This window comes from Malaclemys terrapin, chromosome 7, assembly GCF_027887155.1.
Source record: "Malaclemys terrapin pileata isolate rMalTer1 chromosome 7, rMalTer1.hap1, whole genome shotgun sequence".
In the NCBI taxonomy this organism is placed as follows: domain Eukaryota; kingdom Metazoa; phylum Chordata; order Testudines; family Emydidae; genus Malaclemys; species Malaclemys terrapin.
Window position 1 is genome coordinate 27,286,751 of NC_071511.1, and position 22,659 is coordinate 27,309,409.

At 38.3% G+C, this 22,659-nt stretch overlaps 1 protein-coding gene across 3 annotated transcripts in view; it reads right to left on the bottom strand.

Moving 5' to 3' along the window:
* CACNA2D3 (calcium voltage-gated channel auxiliary subunit alpha2delta 3) overlaps positions 1-22,659 on the bottom strand; it is a 734,213-nt gene that overhangs the window by 500,569 nt on the left and 210,985 nt on the right. For all 3 annotated transcript variants that reach the window (XM_054035781.1, XM_054035782.1, XM_054035783.1), the window contains exon 4: positions 486-545. In XM_054035781.1, coding sequence (XP_053891756.1) covers positions 486-545 — 60 coding nt within the window. The remainder of the gene's footprint in view (positions 1-485; positions 546-22,659) is intronic.

Genomic DNA, 22,659 nt, shown 5'->3' on the forward strand with positions numbered 1-22,659 from the left:
AATGATGGTGCAGCACTAAAGCCTCTGTGTATAAAAGCCTTGTCTGCACTAGCTATGGGTCCAAACACAAACCATTTCCACAGTCCAATGTCACTCTAATCCCATCACTCTGGGTTTCCACCCCATTTGAAAATTCAACTCTCCAAAGAGCAATTCCTTCCCAGTACACTGCAACTATGCTATATGCTGCTAATTACTGTGTTAAAAAATCCTGACCTAAATAGTCACGGAGGGAATTTAAATGAAATCTCTAAAGGAGTAACATCCACCTTCTAAGTCTCCCAACATGCAAACACTGAGTGCATAACTTGTCAAAATACTGAGCCAATCTCCCTTAATTCCATTTTCTGTAATAAGCATCCCTCTATTACTCACATGCTTGGCTTTCCACAGCAGTCCTTGGAGTAATAATACAAAGCTATTCTATAAGCCTTTAGATGTTCTGATGATAAATGTTTTTTTTTAAATGTCCAATTTCTAATTACCTGTAAATCAGCATCAAATTCATGTTTCAAGTGAGCATCCTCGGCAGCTTCAACAAGACGCTGAAAAAAGGAGAAAACAATAAGTACACTGTTGGCATGAACTGATATCTTTAAATCCCAGTGGTTCTTCCAGAATGATTAAAAAACAATTATTAGTGAGTTGGATAACTCATTGTCACCATGTACTATGGTGCTTCATTGACATAAAAAGATACTGAGTCAGATTCTTAAAAGAGTTTAAGACCAGATATTTCAAGTGCTCAGCACCAGCAATTCAAGCCTGATTTTCAGATGAGCTCATCTGTCATTGAAGTGCAAGTAAGGGCCAGATTTTCACAAGTATTTAGCATTCAGCAGCTCCCATTATGACACTTACTGCAAGATTTTTAAGGACTCAACATCCAGTGTGCTAAACTGTTTTGAAAATAGAACAGGAGTACTTGTGGCACCTTAGAGACTAACAAATTGATTTCAGCAGAAGCTTTCGTGGGCTACAGCTCACTTTTTCAGATGCATCTGAAAGCTTATGCTGAAATAAATTTGTTAGTCTTTAAGGTGCCACAAGTACTCCTGTTCTTTTTGCGGATACAGACTAACACAGCTGCTACTTTGAAACCTGTTTTGAAAATATGGATGCTTATTTCAATGCAGAAGAGCTGAGCTCTTTTCAAATCTGGTCCTACATGTAAAACTGAAAGGTTCCCTCCCCCTCCTCCTCCCCCCCGCCCCCAAGGGATGCAGTAGTAATCCTTGATTATAAACAACTGAAATTAAAATGGGATTCTGGAGAATAGTTAAAATACAAGGGATTAAAAAACTAGAGATGATTTTTATTTACCTAGCATGTATTAGGTGTTGTACTGTAATTGGGGCATAATCACAAGATTTCCTTTTAAAACAATTAATTTCAATCCATACTCCCAGTATATAGCATCTTCTCAAATGCCACCATAATTAAAAGGAGAAAAAATGTAAAATGTTTTTCTCCTAATGACAACATTAAAAATTCCCTGTTTTGGGCTTCCTTGAGAGTAATGCCTCAATAATGGAAAAGCTTTTACTCAATGTAGCCACTGTTTCTTTATTCCTACTCAAAAAATGCAACACATAATATGGGTTCAATCCAGACATTTTGCTCCACAAAAAGACATGATATTCCTTCCAAAACTTTATTTTAGTTTTTTGTACTATTGTAAGTTTGAATATTCTTGTTATCCAGATAAGTGCCTGCTTTTTTTTATTATTTTAAATCCTGCCAGATAAAGAGCTGGATAAGTTCATGATCAACAATAACATTTGTCATATAAGCAACAAGAAAGATAATTAAACATCATGCTACAGGGAATAAATTGATCACAATCAAGGTCTAGGAGGGATTCCATCACCCCCTTGATGGAGGATATACAGGTGTGTATGTTTTTGCTTTCTTTTAACACATCAAGTATCAGCACTTTCATGGTACGTGCTATAGAAAAACTCAAAATAGATTAATTAGCTGCATAGCTCTTACTAACATTAATAGGAGTCATGAAGCTAAATTTCCATGCATGATTTTGAAAATAATATACTCCCTAAAATAGCTGTGTCATATGAAATAACAAGTATTCCTGAACCATAGTGGATCTTTACTTAGACTGAAATAACTAATTATATATAATTACTCCAAGTGTAACAAACTTGGCTACAGTAGAACCTCAGAGTTACAAATGCCTCGGGAATGGGGGGTTGTTCGTAACTCTGAACAAAACATTTTGGTTGTTCTTTCAAACGTTTACAGCTGAGTGTTGACTTAATACAACTTTGAAACTTTACTATGCAGAAGAAAAATGCTGCTTTTAACCACCTTAATTTAATTGAAAAAAGCACAAAAACGGTTTCCTTACCTTATTAAATCTTTCTTTTAAACTTTCTCTTTTTTTAATAGTTTAAATTTAACACAGTACTATACTATATTTGCTTTTTTAAAGTTAAATTTATTTATTTTCTTTCTCTGCTGCGCCCTGACTCCATAATTCCGGTTCCAAAAGAGGTGTGTGGATGACTGGTCAGTTCATAACTCTGGTGTTTGTAACTCTGAGGTTCTACTGTACATTTAGTTAGCTGAAATACTATATAGATACTATAGATACTTTTATACTATATAGAGAATGATACCTATTATAGTGCTATTAAAAACCGATCTTGAAATTCATGGGAGCTATTTCAGTCTACAAATAAATTTGACTACAAAGCTTTTATATTTATAATAAAAATATCACAAAATAAATATGTATTTGGAAGGGTAAACCTCACACCAACTGTGGCATGTTTTAAAAATTAATTATTGCTCCCAATCTGCTCTGTCACATTAGCAATGTGCTAAAAATCAGTTTAAATTCCTTAGCCTTTTTTTTTTGTCAATTAAGAAAGAAAAATATTGTGAGCAAAATAAAAGGCTTAACTCAATACATTCAAGTAAGTGTGTACCCCCACCCTCTTTTTTTAAAACCAGAATTGGACTATGAAAATGCTTGTTTGGAAGCTTCTCTTTGAGTGTACAGTATAGAAGACCATGACTATGATGGGTATTTTTAATTAAAAATGCAGGCAATGGAGCGGAAGAGGGATCAAACAGACTCCTTCATACAAGTGAATTTTGGGGCAAAGGGCAGACATCAAGCTTTTTTTTTCCTTCCACACTGATGCATTTACTAATTCAGAAATTATTCTAGTATATCACGAGGAATCCAATCCTTGAAACACATTACCAGTGGCTATAAAACTGTAATTCATAGTTTTTTTATATATATGGTTTGTATTGACCCTAATGTTCCTAAATTATATTTTTCTCTTCAGTGAAATAAACTGAAGGCAAGATTTCTCTCTATCAATGAGAAATTACCTAGCTCATGCTTCTGTGGTAATAGTAGAGACAATCTTCTAAGGAGGGAGGCACCAAAATAAAGGGCACTAATTGGTTGGTACCTCCCACTTTTAAATATATATATTTTTGATTACTCTGTATAAAAATATTGGCACTCCACCTCCTTAAGTTCCCACAAACAAAGGGTCTCCTCTCACGTGGTTGGGGAGGCATTGCACACACCACCACCACCCTACTGAGGTAACAAGACAACAAAAGTTTTGCACAAAGAATGTAATAAATACAAACATACACTGCATTTTCAGTATAATACTCCACAATACATTTATTGTAATATTTCTCAGTACTAGCATAGAGGAGACCAGGAAATCTGGGGAGAGATGTGGAAAAGGTAAACTAGTAATGAGGTAAGACCACACAATGACATATTACTAGATCTATGCAGATTAAATCATAATGAACAAATTATATACAAATGAATCATTTTTCAGAAAAGTCTCCAAAGGAATGAAGCATTAAGGAAATGATTTCTTAAAGCACCTGAGACAAAAATATAAAAACCATATGTAACACTACAACATTTTTATGATAAATCCCCATTTTAAAATATTTTCATGATAAAATACTTTATCCCAGAATGATTTCTGAGCACTCAGAGTGATTATTAACCATTAGGTGAAAATTACTAATGACATGCTTAGTACAAACACCAATATATTTTCATTAGAGTAAATATGCTTTAAATTTATTGCTTTAGCCAATAAATGCTTATTAACTCTTCGCTATTCTGAAGGAAATCTTTAGTTATCTATATCGATTTACACTGAGTGAATTACAAACTTGGAAGTAAAATATTTAAGGACATATACTTTAACTGCATATTTAATCCTGTATGTGTGTACACATATAAATGAAAACATGTGCACACAGACTGAAGGCCGTACATAATCCATGGATAAATAACAATTTGCACTTCTTATAGAACCCTTCAGTTTAAGAAGTCAGTTAATTAATTAATTAATCCTCACAACACTCCAACAGTTACAGTTACAAAGTTATTTGGCTAATATCCCACAGTACAGCACTGATAGAGCTGGGATAAGAATCCAGGAGTCCTGGCAACTATCAGCCTCAAAGACTAACATGGTCACTAAAATGCAATTCTAGTGTTGGTTTTCTGAACAGTATTAGAACTATAGACTATTTACCACCGGGGGACATGTTGGGTAAAGTCTCTCTAGTATCCTGGGACCGACAAGGCTACAAGCACATACAGAGAAGAAAGAGAGAGAGAGAGAGAGCGCGCCTCAATTTCCCCCCACACACACACACAATTCCTAGGAAGGTGCCACCACAGCCATGATGTATTAAACCCGTACCTTTTATTCCATAATCTGATAGAATCTACTGATATAAACATGTTGATATGTGTGGTCCTTGCACAAAGCAATTATATTAAATAGCTACTTCTGAAATAAGCAATTTACTGAGGCAGATTTATTTTTAATTAGTTAAAGCTCAATTGCTTCAGATGTGACATGATCAGATTGACCATCCTGCACTTTTAAGCAGTGGGGGCAGTGTTTGACTGGCTGGCCGAGAGAAGGGAACAGTGCTTTATGGCTGGTGGTGGTAGGAAAGATGAAAACTGCTGCAAAAAAGGGTCAGCTTGGTCACGGATATCCCTTGGGAATGCAGGGCTTAAAAGGGGCAGGTCAGCGTCTAAAGCCTTCCTTTTTACAGAGACCAAGGCTGAAGCAGGACCCACCCTCCCTCCCTTTTGGGTGGTAAAATACCAGGTTTGGTCAACACCTGCTAGGGCCATTACGCTAGCCATCCCATTTTTAGTAGGGCTGGGAAGGAATTTTTCCCTTACCACCACTGGATGCAGTTTGGGTTTTTCTCGCCTTCCCCACAGCGGGTTTCAGGAAGGGCTCTGTTCATGCATGGCATGATGGGTGGTAGGTCATATGTCGCAACTCATTATTTAAGTGTAGGGTGGATGTCCAGTGTAGGTACTCCATAGGAAAGGTATACAGTGACTGGATAAATGGCTTGGAAAAGGACTTGAAAAGAGGTGTTCATGAAAGGAACGAATGGGGGGGCCGTTGGGGCTCCTATGATTGGTACGGCAGGGAACCAACCCCCCATTCTTATAGCCCACCTTAACCCTCCTACGAGTGAGGGTGGATGGTAAGTTTCCAGCAATGAATTTGTTAGAGGGACCTGAATGGAAAAAGAGGGGGAGATGGTAAAACCCCTCCAGGTAATTATGGAATAAACATGTGGTTACCGGCACCGTACACTATCTGCTGGGTAGTCCCAGACATGTAATGATAAACTGGCAGCCTGATTAAACCCATGTCAAATGTCTCCTGTCCTTCTTTTGGCATAGCCAGAGAAGTGCTACTAATGACTATCAGCGCGGCCTTTGTTAATCCCCCTTCTGCTGCTGTGGCCAGTTAAAAGATGTAGGCCACAAATTTGCAGACTGCAGTTATCAGCAAGGGCTGCTGGTTCCTCATGGATTTGCATAATGCCCTTTCCTCAGCTATTGAATGGTTAAGACACTTAGACTGACATGCTTGACTTGATCATCTATGTAAATGCAATTGCAATGTATATTTTTACTTGAACTAGGGATGAGGCAAAGTCATTTCCCCTAGTTTTAAACACACAAACATCAAGGGTTTAAAAATTAAATCAGAATTTGAATAACTTTGTGGGTGTCTTCTAAGAAGGAGAATGAAAAAACAGAAGCAGAAATAGGATAAAGGGTAAAAATCCAATGTGAAAATTGGGTGACAAATGGAGCAGAGACTGGATAGCATAAAAAAATGAATGGAGACAGAGAAAGGGGAAGAGAACAAATCTAATGAAAACATTAATACAGTATAAATACAGAACACCCACTTGTGCCAACATAGTTTTTGCAGGGGGGAGGGAGGGGCTTCTTGACTCACTCTCCTCAGTCAGGCTTCCCATAGGTTAGAAAAAGGATTCTGTTTATTTTAAACTGACGTGCCTTTGTGGTGGGGAGGGAAACAGATTTAACTGCAATGAAGTGAGTTCACAAAATAGATTAAAAAAATCTTTAAACATAGTAACTAGTTCAAGAGGGTTTCTGAGCTCCTTAACTACACAGGGGTCAGCAACCTCTACCTCTAAATGCTAAGTGAAATTATATGTCTTTCTAATCAAGTCCTAAAGGAACACATTTATATTCTATTCGTTAAGAATAGAAAGGAAACAAATTAACTGTAGAACACAAAGCCAGACATGTTGCTATAAAATATCTTTTTCTACTAATTAAATTGCTATACATTTTAAAGGAAACAAACAAACAAAAAAAAGATCCCAATGGGATCATCATAACTATCTAAGTAATACCAAGTGTATTCCATAATTGCTGATCTAACAATATAGCTAATTAAACACAAAATGTTGTCATGAAACAGCGAAGCTTGCTACACATATAACACAAGACCACAGAAGCAAGGAAATGAAAAGTTAAGCCATCTAATAGCAATACCTTCTACTCCTCCACTCACCGGCACACACCTTACTACTTCCACAATTCTCATACACCACAACCTTAAAATTCTGCCCTATCCCACCAAAGGATGCCAGCCTTCCACCACTCCCTTTTACCAAATTATCCTTTCCAAACACATCAGACTATTCCTCAACCTTCACTTCAGCCTGTCAAACACACTAACTTTTCTCTACACTATTAGTTGTATCCACTTTGGTATACTACGTTGATGTGTTGGTGAGTAGGAAGTGTGATGGAGGGGATGCTGGAAGGCTGTAGTCAGGTAAATTGTATGTATATTACTCTTAACTGTTTCACAGCTAAGTTTGTCTGTACTAACTTCCTAATTTTTCAAAATATTTAAGCATTAAAGGTTCCCTGCATGCAAATCCCCATTTCTCCTTTCACTTCAAGTCCCCCACAACCTCAATATAATAACCAGTAGCAGTTTTGAACCAACTAACTTTCTATGGTTTATCAAAGAAAAGCTCCCCCCCAGTGGTGAACCACAGGAAGTTTGTATGCAGTGTTGTATCTATGTCAGTCCCAGGATATTAGAGAGACAAGATGGATGAGGTAATATCTTTATTGGACCAACTTCTGTTGGTGAGAGAGACAAGCTTTCGAGACACACAGAGCTCTCTCTCAGGTCTGGGAAAGGCACTCAGGCTATGTCTACACTAGAGACCTTACAGCGGCACAGCTTTACCAATGCAGCTGCGCTGCTGTAAGATCTCTTGTGTAGCCTCTCTTGTTTAGGGCTCTCCTGCCAACATAATTAAACCACCCCCAATAAGTAGTGGTAAATATGTCAGCAGGAGAAGCTCTCCTCCCAGCATAGCGCAGTGCACACTATCATTTATGCTGGCAAAACTTATGTCGCTCAGGGGTGTGTTTTTTCACCCCTCCCAAGCGACATAAGTTTTGTCAACATAAGTGGTAGTGTACCCATCGCCTCAGTCTCACAGCTAAACACAAGGTTGAACAGATAGTTTAGCATAAGTAGTTAGCACATATTGTAAGGGACCACTTAAGGTGAAGTTGTCTGTTAACACCCCTCTAGTCATAGGACAAAATGGGGGCAGGTTAGTGAGTTACAAGGGGCACCAAAACAAGGACCGCGGGGCCATGACCCTCCCACTTTTTGAAAGTGGACGGGCCACTTTTCACCCTGGGCTCCTCCCCGTGCCCCTCCTCTTCCCCCGATGCCCCACCCCCTGGTCAAGCCCCCAGCTTGTGTCCCCGTCCCCTAGGCCTCCTGCCTCAGGCAGATGGAAGGTCTACGGCTCCCCACAGCTGCTCAGGCAGCTCTTACCAGGGCCGGACTGCGACTCTGAGGCCCTGCTCCCTGGCCAGAGCCAAGTCAGTGTAAGAGCTGCCCGGACAGCTATGGGGAGCCGTGGACCCTCCACGTGCCCTGGGCGGCAGACCAGGGGCAAGGACACAAGCCCGGAGAGACTCTGCCCCAACTATGGGCAGGTGGAGGGGCCCAGGATCCCCAGTCCCACTCTGGCTTCCGTCTTGGCCGGGGGCAGGGACATGGAGGAGTCAGGGCCCCTTGGATTCCCCACTTTTGGGAAGGCACTGCTGCCCCTGTGGGTTACAGATTGTTGTAATAAGCCATACATTCAGTATCTTTATTAAGATCATGGTTTTTAGTGTCTAGCAAAGTTACAAATTTAAGCTTCCAGGCTTGCTTTTTGAAAGTGTTGTGCAGGCTTCCTTTAAGGATGAGGACTGATAGATCAGATACAGAGTCATCGCTTTGAGCCATCAAGCAGCCTAAAGGGACATGACATAGAGCTGAGGATCAAACCCTTGTATTCCATTTGCAATTCACCACTTGAGTGTTGCTTCTGTACTCCACATAACCAGAACAATTTAATTCCATATTCACAATGACTTACAGTGCACCCTCTAATCATACCCTGTTTCCCCGAAAATAAGACAGTGTCTTATATTAATTTTTGCTCCCAAAGATGCGCTAGGTCTTATTTTCAGGGGATGTCTTATTTTTCAGAAATGAAAAATGCCTTATTATCGGTGGATGCCTTATTATCGGGGAGGTCTTATTATCGGGGGGATGCCTTATATTACAACGAGAGGCAAAACTGTAAGTAGGCCTTATTTTCGGAGGATGTCTTATTTTCGGGGAAACAGGGTATTTACATGTCCCCATGTAAACTAACCTCTAAGAAAATAGACCTGGAATGCTGTATATTATTAACCTACAGTTGCCATTGTGATCCCCCTGCATGCCACCCAATAAGACCTAGCAATCACTAAATAAATACACCTGCTCTATATACCCAAGTTTAAAACATATTCTATTTAACTTCACTAAGTAACACTGGAATCAAAAATTACTCTGTGAAAATTAACCTAATTAAACAAGTGTCCCAGTAATTAAGCACCATTTAGATGTAAAGACTGAGAAATCCACTTAATTAAATAGATTTACACAATGTTTTCTGGTTTAGGTTTGGATTCTTTGAAAGGGCATTTCAGTGTCTTGACAGTATAATGCAAATGCCTTTATGTGTTATCTTGTTGTCTAAGATGATGCTCCCTTTTATTACTAAGACCTTGAATTCAACCTGTAGAAAGGCTTAAATAATAGAATCCAAAGTGATTATGATGCATGAATAAGAGGTTTATTCACTCACTCTCTGGCATATTTTCTTTCTTTCAAGTTGATTTTATACAAGGGCTATCTGCAATGCACCAGAAAGAAACATAATAAGTGGTATTGCAAATTTAGCATTAACAACACCAGGGGGCAATAATGCCTGTGCAAAACTTATACAGGTAACTTTTTATGAGACCCTTCCAAAGTGGTGTTTTTATACTGGACCAAACCTTGGTCATCAGCATAAAACCGGAACTGTCAAGTTCAGAACTATCGTTGTCCCTAAGGAAGAAGTCTCCTCCTAAGGCTGCAAAGTCATTCTACCATTTTAAGGATTTTCTGTAGTGTTCATCATCATAATTCCTAGGCACTGACTCAGCTTCTCCTGCAACCCTCAGGCAACTCTTGTGCCCATATCCATACACAACCACCAAACCTGCCTTCCGTCCTTCTCTGGTGCACCACAGCCTTCCCAATGTGACAGCATTTCAGAAGCCCTTGCAGAGCTGTGCTCTGTTGCATGCAAGAGATAGCATCCCCCTGGGCAGCTTCCCCAAATATTGACTTTTCCCACCAGCAGAACCACTCTAGTTCTCAATGCTGCGGGTATCTCTGCACCCATGGATTGTGCAGAATGTTCTTCATAATCCATACACATGCTCAATATTTTCTATTACTTCCTGGGAACAGTATCAGGTTATCCCGTAAGTAATTTAACATCTGGGAATTCCCATAGATGCAAACAGACCGCATATCAGAGCGGACAAAGTGCCGATTTTATTTTGTAGTTAATGACTTCAAATCCAGTGAGGATTTTTTATGAAGAAATTCTCATATTTTATGTTTTCTTACTATCTAAAAGATCACTATATTTTCAGCTGTTACTTTTGTTATCAAAAATACAAACTTTGCATGCCTAGAGATCTCGCTATGATCTAGGGAACACACTTCTTGAACTTTATAGTATATTCAAATTTTTCTTATTAATTATCCTCCTGATTCTTAATATGTTGCTAACTGTATTCAAGGAATAATATCAGAGTCATCATGTAGCTAATTTAACAATTGCAGGTTCCCAAGAGAGACAATAAAGACTATGTAGCCAAGCTCATAAAAGATAAATGTTTTATATTGCCAAGGTAGTGAGTTACTTATAAATTATAGTGATCCATTTATTAATATTTCTGCTACCATTTTTGTGATTTTATATTATTTCATTCTTTATGCTTTTCTAAAATACATAATAAAATGTGATCAAAAGGAAAGAGACTGTTTTAGTCATAGATATGACAGGTGAAACCTGGCCTGACTGAAGTCAATGGCAAAACTCCTGTTTGCTTTGACAAGGTCATGATTACACTAAATATCTAGTAGTGTATAATAACATTTGTAATAGAAACGGGTTAGTAGGTGAAAAGGTTAAATTAATCAAGATTACCTCATTCACCGCCAATTAGGACAAGGCATTTTTAGGGCTAAATTGGTCTGCTGTTCTAGTGCTCATCAATCAAAACAGATTAGCCTTAAACTGGAAAGGTGAGACTAAATTAACCTAACTGGCTAACCCTTTTCTGACACGGCTGTTTTTATAGTGACCACATCTTTGGCATCTCTCTAAATTAGTGGTTTTCAACTTGCGGACCAATCAGTACAAAGCTGCAGCCCATGTGACACACAGGTAGTGTATATATTGTGTATGGATGTGACCCACATAACACAGAGATCTGCACATGTGGCCCACAATGGTAAATAGGTTGAGAAACGCTGCTCTAAACTGTTTTTTCCATTAGTTTATTTCACATATGAAATAGTTTCCTTATATATGGTGGTGATATCCAGGTGATAAATTAAGGAACTATGTAATTAATTCCTTATTTCATTCATCTTTTGTTGCCTCATCTGCACTCTGCCCACTAATCTGTCTGCTAGGATTATTTTTAATATTCCAAATTTCGGAGATGCTTCAAATGAGCCACATGAAAAATAAAAATAAAAAACAATAACTTCTACAAAGCTCTTTGGCTCTTCCTAGAATTTTGGAATGTCTCCACAAAATTACAACAGTTTGATGTGTAGGATGTAAAATATTCAGCCCGGGACCAGTGACAAGTTTAGGGTCAAATACAAATTAGAGTTTTATCCTGAGGACAGCTAGGAATTGCTCCTTTCTGGTACCAAGGGCTATTTGTTTTTAGCTCTAGACTTGGTACTGCAGTCTGGCTTTAAAATCGTAACAACCTGATTTACAAAAAGGTTACTCTGAATCATTTTTAGAGATTTCTAAATGTTATATTTTGCTGTATTTCTATTTGAGCACTGGGACTCTTGGCACTAAGACAGCTTCACTTTACAGGTGAAGGGATAAAAAAATAGTACCAAACATGCCCGAGATTTTCAAAGATGCTTATGGGATTTGAATGCCCAATTCTCATTAAAATTAATAGGAATCAGGCATCCAAATTACCTAGGCAGCTTTCAAAATCTCAGCCTAAACTTCTAAAGAATACATTTAAAACAAAATCTATTAAAATATGTGGCATACCATATATAGTGAAATTTTATAAAGGTTTTATTAGCTTGAGTTTGGGATGGCTACCTTGTCAGATTATACCTAATGTGGTCACCTAGCAAAGTCCACTGGAAGCTTCACCCTATCTAATGAAGAGGAAGTGGGAGGGAGGTTCCCTTCAAGAACCCACATCAGGTCCTTATACTGTCTTTTCCAAATTACACTCCACCACCCCAGTAGACACCCAAAGGGGATTCTTGGAGCAAACAAACAAAAGAAAAGTCCTCTGCCCTCTTTCCTCCCTTATTGGAGAGGAAAGTCCATGGGAAAATAAACAGAAGTAAAGGTGACGTGGAACTCAAGAAGGCTCCCTGAGTCATCCCTTTAGGCTTAGTCTAAATGGGGTCTACCTCCAGCCTCTTCTAGTAGGGTGTGCTGCTCTGAGGCTGGGTCATGCAGCTTAGGGAGAGGGGAGATTGGTTGCTGTCTCCCTCTCAGTGAGGCTGTCTCAGGCAGGGCTGCCCTCTTCCTGTTCACTGCCCCTTCCTGCATCAGGTTTTTCCCTTTTAAACTCACCTACCCCAGGCAGAAAAAGCCTTCTAGGTGCACATCGTTGGTGTTGAACAGGCCCAGACGAGGTCATTAGTCTTCTCTTTGGCAGTGTGAAGTCACAAAGTGACTTCAGCTTTCACACTGGAGCAAGGAGTGTGGCCTAAAAAAATCTGAAAACTCTTGGACTCTCTGGAGAAAGAAGAACAGGAGTACTTGTGGCACCTTAGAGACTAACAAATTTATTAGAGCATAAGCTTTCGTGGACTACAGCCCACTTCTTCGGATGCATACAAAAGCTTATGCTCTAACAAATCTGTTAGTCTCTAAGGTGCCACAAGTACTCCTGTTCTTTTTGCGGATACAGACTAACACGGCTGCTACTTGGAGAAAGAAGGTGCATCTCCATGGATCAGCGACGGAAGTAGGGTACCCTGTACTGCTGACTTACTCCACATTGGGGGAATGACTTCCTCAGGAGGCATGCTGAAATTGGGTCTCCAGATATTAGAAATTGTGTGGTTCCTGAGAGATGGGTTGCACATCCTCTTTCAAAAGGTCCCCAGCCCTGTGGTTGGCTATGGCAGACCAGGAAGAATGAGGGAGCATGCTAAATAGCCACTGCTCTAAACCCTTCTGTGTTCCCCTACGAGCTGCCAACTGCATAGTTGAGGGAACCCTCTCAAAGGAAGAGATGAGAAGGAGAGAGACAAGATATAGCTAAGCCTTTGCTTCCAGTTCTATACTGTTCATACTTTTTTGCATGATACTCATTGCTCTGGTGAAGAGCTGAAGCCCACTGTATTATGCTGCCCTCATTTGCATTACAGTTTTATATACTCTACCAATCTGAATCAGCGATAAAACACTACCTGACATAGGTATGAGAATGTGTACAATTTTCTGATACTGGGTAGGTTTATGTGCTCATACAAATTACTGAATGCAAGCATGCAGGCCCTGAATTAGATTTTATCCTGTGCAAATCAGGATCAAAGCCACTGAAAGCAATAGCCGATTGTTTTTTTGTTTGTTTCCAGTTTAGATGACTTTGTGTTCTTGTGTCTTGCCACTAGATTGTGAAATTTCTCATCCATTGGCTACTAGAATGTGTAAATCTGCTAGGCAATTTAAATCTCTCTTAAAGACTTATTATTTGTCTTGGCTTTTAATTAGAATCTTTTATGCTCCTTTAGCAGCTACAACCCATTTCAGATTAACTAGCTGAATTACACAGTGATTTACAACAAATGTCATGAAAAACCTAAATAAATAATATTGAAATAAAAATAAGTTAAATAAACAATATTATTTTTCCACTGACTCTTATTTCTGCTGCAGGAATGTAGTAATTATTTTTATTGCATTTGGATTCTAAGACAACTAAAAACTTAAATACATTCAATACTAATTAAGTAGTCGTCATGGCTCCTGGGAAAATAATCACCAAATTAAGGGAAAAAGAATAGTTTTAGATAGCACTTTTGAAGAGTTCACAGTAAGTTCTCACCAATTAGCTGTTATCTATAGATGGTACAAAATATAATACATAGAAAACAACCCTCATTAATTATATCTTTCATGACAATAAAAGGCACAATAAAGCAATGTAAAGACCAATGACCACTAATTTCAGAGATTTTTTCGGTGAACAATGTAGCATTTTTTTCTGGTAAAAAAACAACAACAAAAGACCCTGATCCTAAAATATTTGTACTGCAGAGTCCTCAGGGAACAATAGTGTACCAGAAAGCATTATGAATAGGGTTCAGCATAGTAAAAACCTTTATCACCTATCACTTACCATAGTAAAATGATACACCTTTAAACATTACTTAACTAATTCTCACTGAAGCCCTGTGAGGTAGGTAAACATAATTATCTCCATTTTACAAATGGAGAGAGTCTGCCATAGTGGTAAAATGACTTGCCCAAGTCCATACAGTGAGTAGTATCAAAATCTGTATTAGAACCTAGGAGTTCCCATTTCCCTTTGGTCAGCAGTACATAAATATGATATAGTGTTTGTCAATAAATGAGGGGCTTGATCCAAAGCCCACTGAAATCAATGGAAAGATTCCATTGGATTAGGCCCTAGGTGAGAATTTCTATGAAAAGTGATGTCTCCCTATTCTAGTCGGAATATTGTGAGGCTGCAACCAGTATCTATGTACGTTACAAAAAGACAAAGACCTATTCCAAAACTAGAGGATCCTTACTTAGGGAAAGTCTTTATCAGAAATCTGATGGAATTTTATTATGACAGCATCTTCAAATTCACGTTAATTAAAAAGGGGTACTAGCATCTATCTCAGCTAAACCTTTGTGATAATCAGGATGCAGATACTCCATTATGTGGTAACTTTCAAAGCTGCCAAGAAGAGGGCATACCCTTGCCTTCCAATGTAAACAGTGCATATATTCTTCCTGCATTTTGAAAGAGAATGAGAGGACAAATAGAAACTGGAAGGAGCTGCAAAATTCAGACCTGGATTTTGACCACCTCAAGCCCCACCCACATTTTAAGGATGTTCGAACTAAAAATGCTGGCTCATGCCCATCTCTATAATAAAAGCCCTTATTATTTCACACTGTGGTGCAAGGTTCTCTCTCTTGGCTACCCTGGAGACCTTCAGCAAAGAACCAGTTAACCCTATTTAATGCCTTGCTCTTTTGCATAGTGCCAAATTATTTCTATTTCTATGAGCCTCTTAAGTCTCACAAAACCCATAACCCTATATATACACAGAGAGCAAATCATAAGCAGAACTATTTTTTTTTATTACTCAAGTATAACAGCTAGATACAATAGGTTGAGCAACACATTGGTATAACAGGCCTCAGGCACAGTAAGTATGAGGTATACCTGAGCCTCATCAATGACTGGAGAAGAAAAGTTCTGTTGGGGCAATGTTTATCTTGGAGTATACTGTATAGTTAATACCTGTAATAATCATGAGATTAGACTTTAAAAAGTCTCAACTTCTTATTTACATTTTCTTGTGATGTATAACATTACACATGCATTTAAATCTAAAAGAATACTAGTATTTTATACAGTTTATTTTCTCCATTTATCTCACAGCTTGAAAACTTTTCATCCGAAAAAAGAAATACGACACCAAGAGTCTAACTTTTTTAGATAGCAACATTCAAAATTAACCTGTTAGTGATCTGAAGCAAGACATGGAAATCTGCAGTAATATACAAGTACTATTTTAAAAGATATTTTGAAAAAGTTCTGTAGGCTCACGTCTAAGAACTATTTTGCAATTTTTCCAACTCTTTCAACTTACTCAGCCATCTCGCAAAATCATTTAAAACCAGGTCGGTAGAGAACCTAAAAAGTGAGACTTCATAACGATATCTCTCTCCATTTTCCATAAAAAAAACAGCCTGATTCACATAGGAAGGCCACTAGGCGCTGCAAAGTATTTGTTACATAACTAATATCTACATGAAATTTCCCTGATTTCAGTCACACACAAAAAATAAAGCATCCAGTGGACATGATTTACTTGAGCTGGTGCAAAGGGCAAACACTGTTGACCAGGCTCATCCAAAAGGCTAAGACAGTGTTGGACATACTATGACAGAACAAAGATCCATCAAATTCAGCGTCCTTCCTATACCCGGATGCTGTAGAGTAGTATGCACACCAGCCCATAATGAATCTGGTCAACTGTGCTGCATTACATTGAGTATTTGGGGCGGTAGATTCTTCTTGACCCGAACCAATTTATGCTCTAAACTTGAGAAATTATAGCTCCCACAATTTTCATGCTAACTAGTGTGACTGTTACACTACACATTTCTTATTCCCAGAAGCATCTCATGCTCTTTCTTTTTAGCCTTTATTAGATCCTGAATCACTAAAGAGAAGTGGTGACCAAAACTGAACACCACAGTTTTCAGGGTACTGACTTATGGTACCATTTGTCTGTATAGTATCATTATAATATTTTCCATGTTATTTTCTGTCCCTACATGAATACAGTTTAATGTCTTATTTGTTTTTTATCCCTGCCATCACCCATCAAACAGATTTCTTTACTCAGCTGTTTACAAAAATGCCTAGATCATTTACCGCCAAGACTACCAGGGAACATGGGCTTGGGTGGCAAAACAAAAAGTCGTACCCCTTTGACGGAGTGAAGTACTTGCGTTCCACACCTTTGGCTGTTGGACTATTTCTATTATTTTCATTGGGCTCATTTCATGAACCTTTCAATCTACTACTTTTATAAGCCTAGATCCTAATAACATCTCCAAAAAATCATGAATGGTCAAAGTGGGAGTGCTGACTGAATTTGATACGTAAGTAGTTCTTGCCCATTAGCAGTCTATTTGTGAAGTGTTCCTTCCACATCACTGATATCTTTTCCAAGCCTTGTGTTGTTTAGTATTGTACTATCAAAGTAAAATATTGCTACAGCCGCATAATTCTTAAAGGTTTAAAATGTACATTTTTATTATGTCTATTTAATAATTACCTTTTAAGATCTAGTATAGATAGAAAAAATATTATATCACAAACAAGAACAACTTGCTTGATACTACATAGCAAATAATTTTCAGAGGAAATATTGGCACCTTTTGATTGCTGTGGTAGATATACTTAGGCAACCTTCTCATTGTAGGGGCATAATACTCAACTAAAGACATAAGTCTAATGCAGAGGCAAGTTAGGTGAAATGATAATATACATACTATGCAGGGCTTGTCATCTTAGATTTGAAAATACAACACCTGATTTGCCTGCATATTTATAACTACACTCCAGTGAACGTTGTCCAAGAAATTAGATTTGTTTAAAGATGAAAAATATGCATAAGAACAAGGGATTGGAAAGTTTAGTCTTTATGCATACCTTAGGTATTGTGGAAGAACGGGTTACTTAAGAGTAGAGAGCAAACATATTACTAGAAAAATATTCTTCACAAAAATGGGTTAAATGTGCCTTTATTGATTTTTAGAGTGCTTATATTTTTAGCTGTATCATAGGTGGGGCTGGTAGCTCTGCTTAATACAAAAGTTGCCTGACACTTCATTACAGGACCTTTCTTTCAGCTTACAACTTTGCCAAACTTTACAGTTTGGGCTGATTTATTACATGCCAGGTGTCAGACTCAGGCTGAATTGTTTTGGAAAATTTCAGCCAAGATCCGTCAACCTTTTCCAAGAACAAGGCTAGGGGAAAATATTTTGTTTTGCCCATGTCAAAAAATTCTGCTGAAATTTTATTTGAAGAGGTTTGGTGCCCCCATGCTTAGGAGTGGGAACTTGAAATTGGGTAGGGGTGGTTTTGTGTCAGGGATGGCTAAAAGCAAATCCCTATGAACATCTGCCAAATATGGCCAAGTTACAAGCCTTTGAAAAATTAGTTCACATATGCTCACTAGAGACTTTTTAAATTTCAGCAACTAAACTTCCTTAAGATTCATGCTACAGCCTGAGGCTAAGCAGGCCTTTCTCTGCAATTGCAACTCTAGGCTGTTGCAGGCCATGCCAGGTCCAGGCACCAGAACTGAGAACAAAGAGTCTGTCTCCCCCATGGAAAAAATAGTATGTGCTTACATACATAAAGACTGTGTCATAATGGCTATGCACAAGGGGGCCACATTAAGGTGGCACAAGCAATTTAATTATGGCATTTCGTATCTTTTTATACACACACACACACACACACACACACAACCAACCACCCACACACCTCTTTTCATCTGTAGATCTCTATGCACTTTACATAGGTTGCCAAGTCTCAGCCTCTCCATTTCACAGATGGGAAAATGGAGGGTCAGGAAGGTTGAGGGGGTTGCTCAACATGACACTCAAGTTGGTGTCAGTCCTGGGAATAGAACCCAAGTATCCTGATTCCCAGATCTATGCCTACCCTGTCCACTGGATGATGTTACCTAGAAACAAATCCAAGGTACTGTAGTCACTCCTGCTGAAGTGGAACCATAAATTACTTTTGCACTGTAGTCACAGAACTTCTAAACATTCTAATCACAATTCTGATCTCAAAGATCAAATTAAAATATCTATTTTAACATGCTAACTTATAAGGAATACATTGGTTACTGTCATGTTATAAGAGAAAACAACCCACTTCGTTCACAAAAAAAAGTGAAATTGAATAATTATATTTGATAAGTTTTGATTAAAATTACTTCTTTGAAATTCAAATGAATTATGCTATATCAGCATAAGTAAATATTTGTATATGTTTTACATATTTTACATCCTTAATTTTTGTAAAAATACACTCAAGGACCACAACTACCAAAGATATTAATGGAATTCCATCACTGATTATGAGCATCTAGATAATAATTATGACCATATTTTATGTTAAAATCAAAGGACCAATTTCATTCTATGTATAATTTCATTGGCTTTAATGAACTTCAGTGGCATTATCCTGCTTTTATCTCTGCAACTATGAAGGAAAATGAGGAGTGGTAGAGCACAGCACTGCCAGCTACCATCTGCCACAGAACTCATCCTGTGTGTGTAGGGCAAGATGGCTCAGGGCAGGCTGCCACACAGAGTGGATAAAAATCAATTATTTAATAAAAGTAAAACAATCATATTTGTTTTAATTTAAATTAAATACAGGTTTATTTTTTAAAAATAAACCTATTTAAAATTAAATGTGAAATTATGACAACCTATGTTAAGGCATAATCTTACTGTAATCACTTAAAATCACTTAAAATAATTTTAAAAATAATATTAAGCAATACATGTTTGTTGCCATGAAACATACATGGTGGAGGTCACTGACTAAGCACCTGGAACGACAGTTTGGTAAAGTGTTAAACCAGCTTTTGACTGACAGCAATAGCCTCGCCTGCAAATGCAGAGAAACCCTTTTCTTCATTTCAAATGTATTCAATTAGTTCAGTCCAATGACTAGTTCATTCAATTTTTTTTAAAAATCTACTGGGATTTGAAACAGCAGGAAAGCTTGTTTTTTTCTTCCCATCTATGAATAAAATCTAGATCTGAGAACAATATCTACCAATTCTAAGATCTTGAAGGACATCGTAACCAGAAAATCAATCCAATTCACTAACTACAGTTAATACTTCCTTAGTGTACTATGTCAGTTATGTATCTAGCACTTTTAAGGTAGCTTTGTTTAATAAAAATGTCATTTTAAAATACTATTTTTCTACATTTTTAATTTAACTTAAATTTTTGTCCCAACAGAGCTTGACACAAATCACAAGAAATTAATTAGCATCTAGAAAATAATAAATGCATCATTCACCATTTTCTACCATAATAAAAATGTACAAATTAAGAAGCAATTTAAGTTAAGCTACATAATTGCTTAAATAAATGTGTATAAATATTCTGTATCATCCTAGTTAGTAAAAAACAAAACAAATTTGGTGTAAAAGCTACCTTTAGTTGCAAATCAACATGTTTTAACAGTTACCAATGAATGAGAATGAACCTTTATTTAGGAAAATAACTAAAAAGTACAAATACAAAGCATGAATAAAATTGATTATTTAAAACAAGATTTCCAGCTTGCTGATTTAAATTATAATTAAAATTGGTGATTTAAATTGCTCTGATTTGAATTAATCCACCCTGCTGCCACATAATATTGCTTATTGCTCTGAGCAGAGGTATAGTACATACTACACTAGCATTTGCTGCCCGCGAGCCATGTCCCTTCTGGGAATGATGGGTCTGACAGTGTGCTACCCAGGTACACTTTCTTCAATGCTATGGTTGGCCAGTCAGGCCTTTATATCCTGTCCTGCTGTTTTCTCCATGGAAAGAGGCTTCCCTTCTTTCTATTGTGAACCAGGTGAAGGAAACATTACTTGCAACTCTTAGGTATAATGCTTAGACATATGGAGATGAAGCAAAGGTATTGTTGGGAGCCTGAACACTGAATCGCCTTGTGTTTTTTGCAGCTTGTTCAGATCCTTAAAGTTATTTTCATCTTTTTTTTCCAACTGTTGTTTAGATCATCTTTGAAAGTAGTATTTCCATTAAAATATACACTGAAGATCTTCTCAATTAAATGTACTGAAAGAGTACCTTTCAAAGATAGTAATGTTGGATAAGCTATTAAACCTATAATAGTTTATTTCTCTTCGCTCCTGTCTGTAAAATTGAGATAATGATATTTAACTCATTTGTAGAGCACTTTGAGATCTACTGATGAAAAGCACTATATCAGAGCTTAATTTCATGTTTTACATTACTTCTGTGTCTCAACACTATTGTACCAGGAGCTGTAAAACTTCTTTTTCTCTTAACAAGTATGAGATGTAAATGCAGAAAAAAAGTACTGTACTGCTAAGATATTTGTGCTAGTTCAAATTCCATTAAAACAAATCAAACTTGTGTGCCATTCACTTCAAAGGAAATCCCGCCCACTGTAGAAATAGCTAAGAAAACTTAAAATAGCCATAAAAAACTTAGCAATGCTCCCATTGATCAGATACAGTGACTGTTATTCAAAGTGAAGTATACTGGGTGCTTTATATCTTTATTAATATACCAAAAGAGTTTAATCAGCTTACAGCTGCCTACATTTTTTTTTAATTAAGCCAGTTTCTCTCTGCAACTTGGCAAAAATCCTGTGAAACCAAGCTAAACCCCCTTATTTTTGCCAGTTCAATAATTGCAGCCTAATGCAGTTGAATTATTTTTGCACAGAAAAATATCCCCAGGAAGATGAGACTCTGCAGACCAAGTTTCAGCACAATCTGTTTTCAAACCACGGAGATACTAACTTCCAAAAGGAAAGTCTAAACACTAAGGGTTTCCAGAGGAACACACTGGAGCTCATGGACTACTACTGTCACATTCAGCAACATCTTGTCTGCAGATAGCACTGTCTCCATCATTGTCAGTTCAACAGTATTATTTCAGCTGCTCCAGCTAAAGAGCTAATCCTGTCAATGATGGTGCTGAGTCTCTCAAAAATAACAGTGATGCAACAACATGGCGTACGAACTCCGCTCTTTCCAAGGTCTCAAGTGCATTACAACATTTTGATCCGAAAGTAGCACTGAACTCAATCATGCTGTACTACCTAATGAGATATGGTGGATGGAGAAGAGGCCGTAGGCCCATAACTAACTCTTCATAGCCATGCTGTATGTACAGTATCAAATTACAACATTTTCTGGCACAAAGTCATAGCACATTAGCACAATCATAACTCCAACTACATACCCATTAGTATCTATTTAGGCATGTAATCATTTTAGTGGTTGACTAGCAAGTAGATCCTTAAGTCAAGGAGGTTATTTTCCACTCACTTGTCCCTTACTTATGCTTTATCAGTCTTGAGAGAGAGATGATGCAACATCTTATGGCAACGCTCATAAGAAAAACAACGTGAAGAACAAAGACCAAAAAGGAATGCCCCTGAATATGCTCAGATCCCTACCAACAGGTCTAGATCTATCTCCAAAATTTTACTTCAAGATCCAAACTCCAGAAAATTATAATTTAAAATTTCAGGATTCCCTCCACTTCATTGCCTAACTAAAAGAGATTGCCAGTTTATGTTGCTGTTCTTTCAAATCCAATGGGCATCTCCTGCAAAGAAATAGCTGACTCAACCCCATCCCCACACCTATGACAGCAGGGACCAGCACAGTCCAATCCCTGGAGCTAACACTGCTGGAACTACAAATCCCAGAGCAGGGCCGGCTCTATGCACCAGCAAAGCAAGCAGGTGCTTGGGGCGGCACATTTGCAGGGGCGGCATTTGGGCCATCCTTTTTTTGGAGGGGGGAGCCAGCCCTGCGGGCGCTCACTCACGTAGATGCTGTCCTGGCCCCCAAGCTGACGCCGAAGTCCAGGTGGAAGAGCTGCAAGGGGTGGCCAAAGCTGGCCCCAAGACTGGGGTCCAGCAGCAGCAGCGCGTCATGCATGGGGGGCGCCCTGGGGCTGCTGTGATTTATGCCGCCAGGCCCAGGCGGGCCATCCGGCAGGCTCCGACACGTGGAGCATGGGACACTTGGGCTGGGGGCCACCCCGCGGGGCACACGGAGCCGCCTGCAAGTGCTGCAGGGCGGCTGCCACCCAGCACCGCAGCGGGGG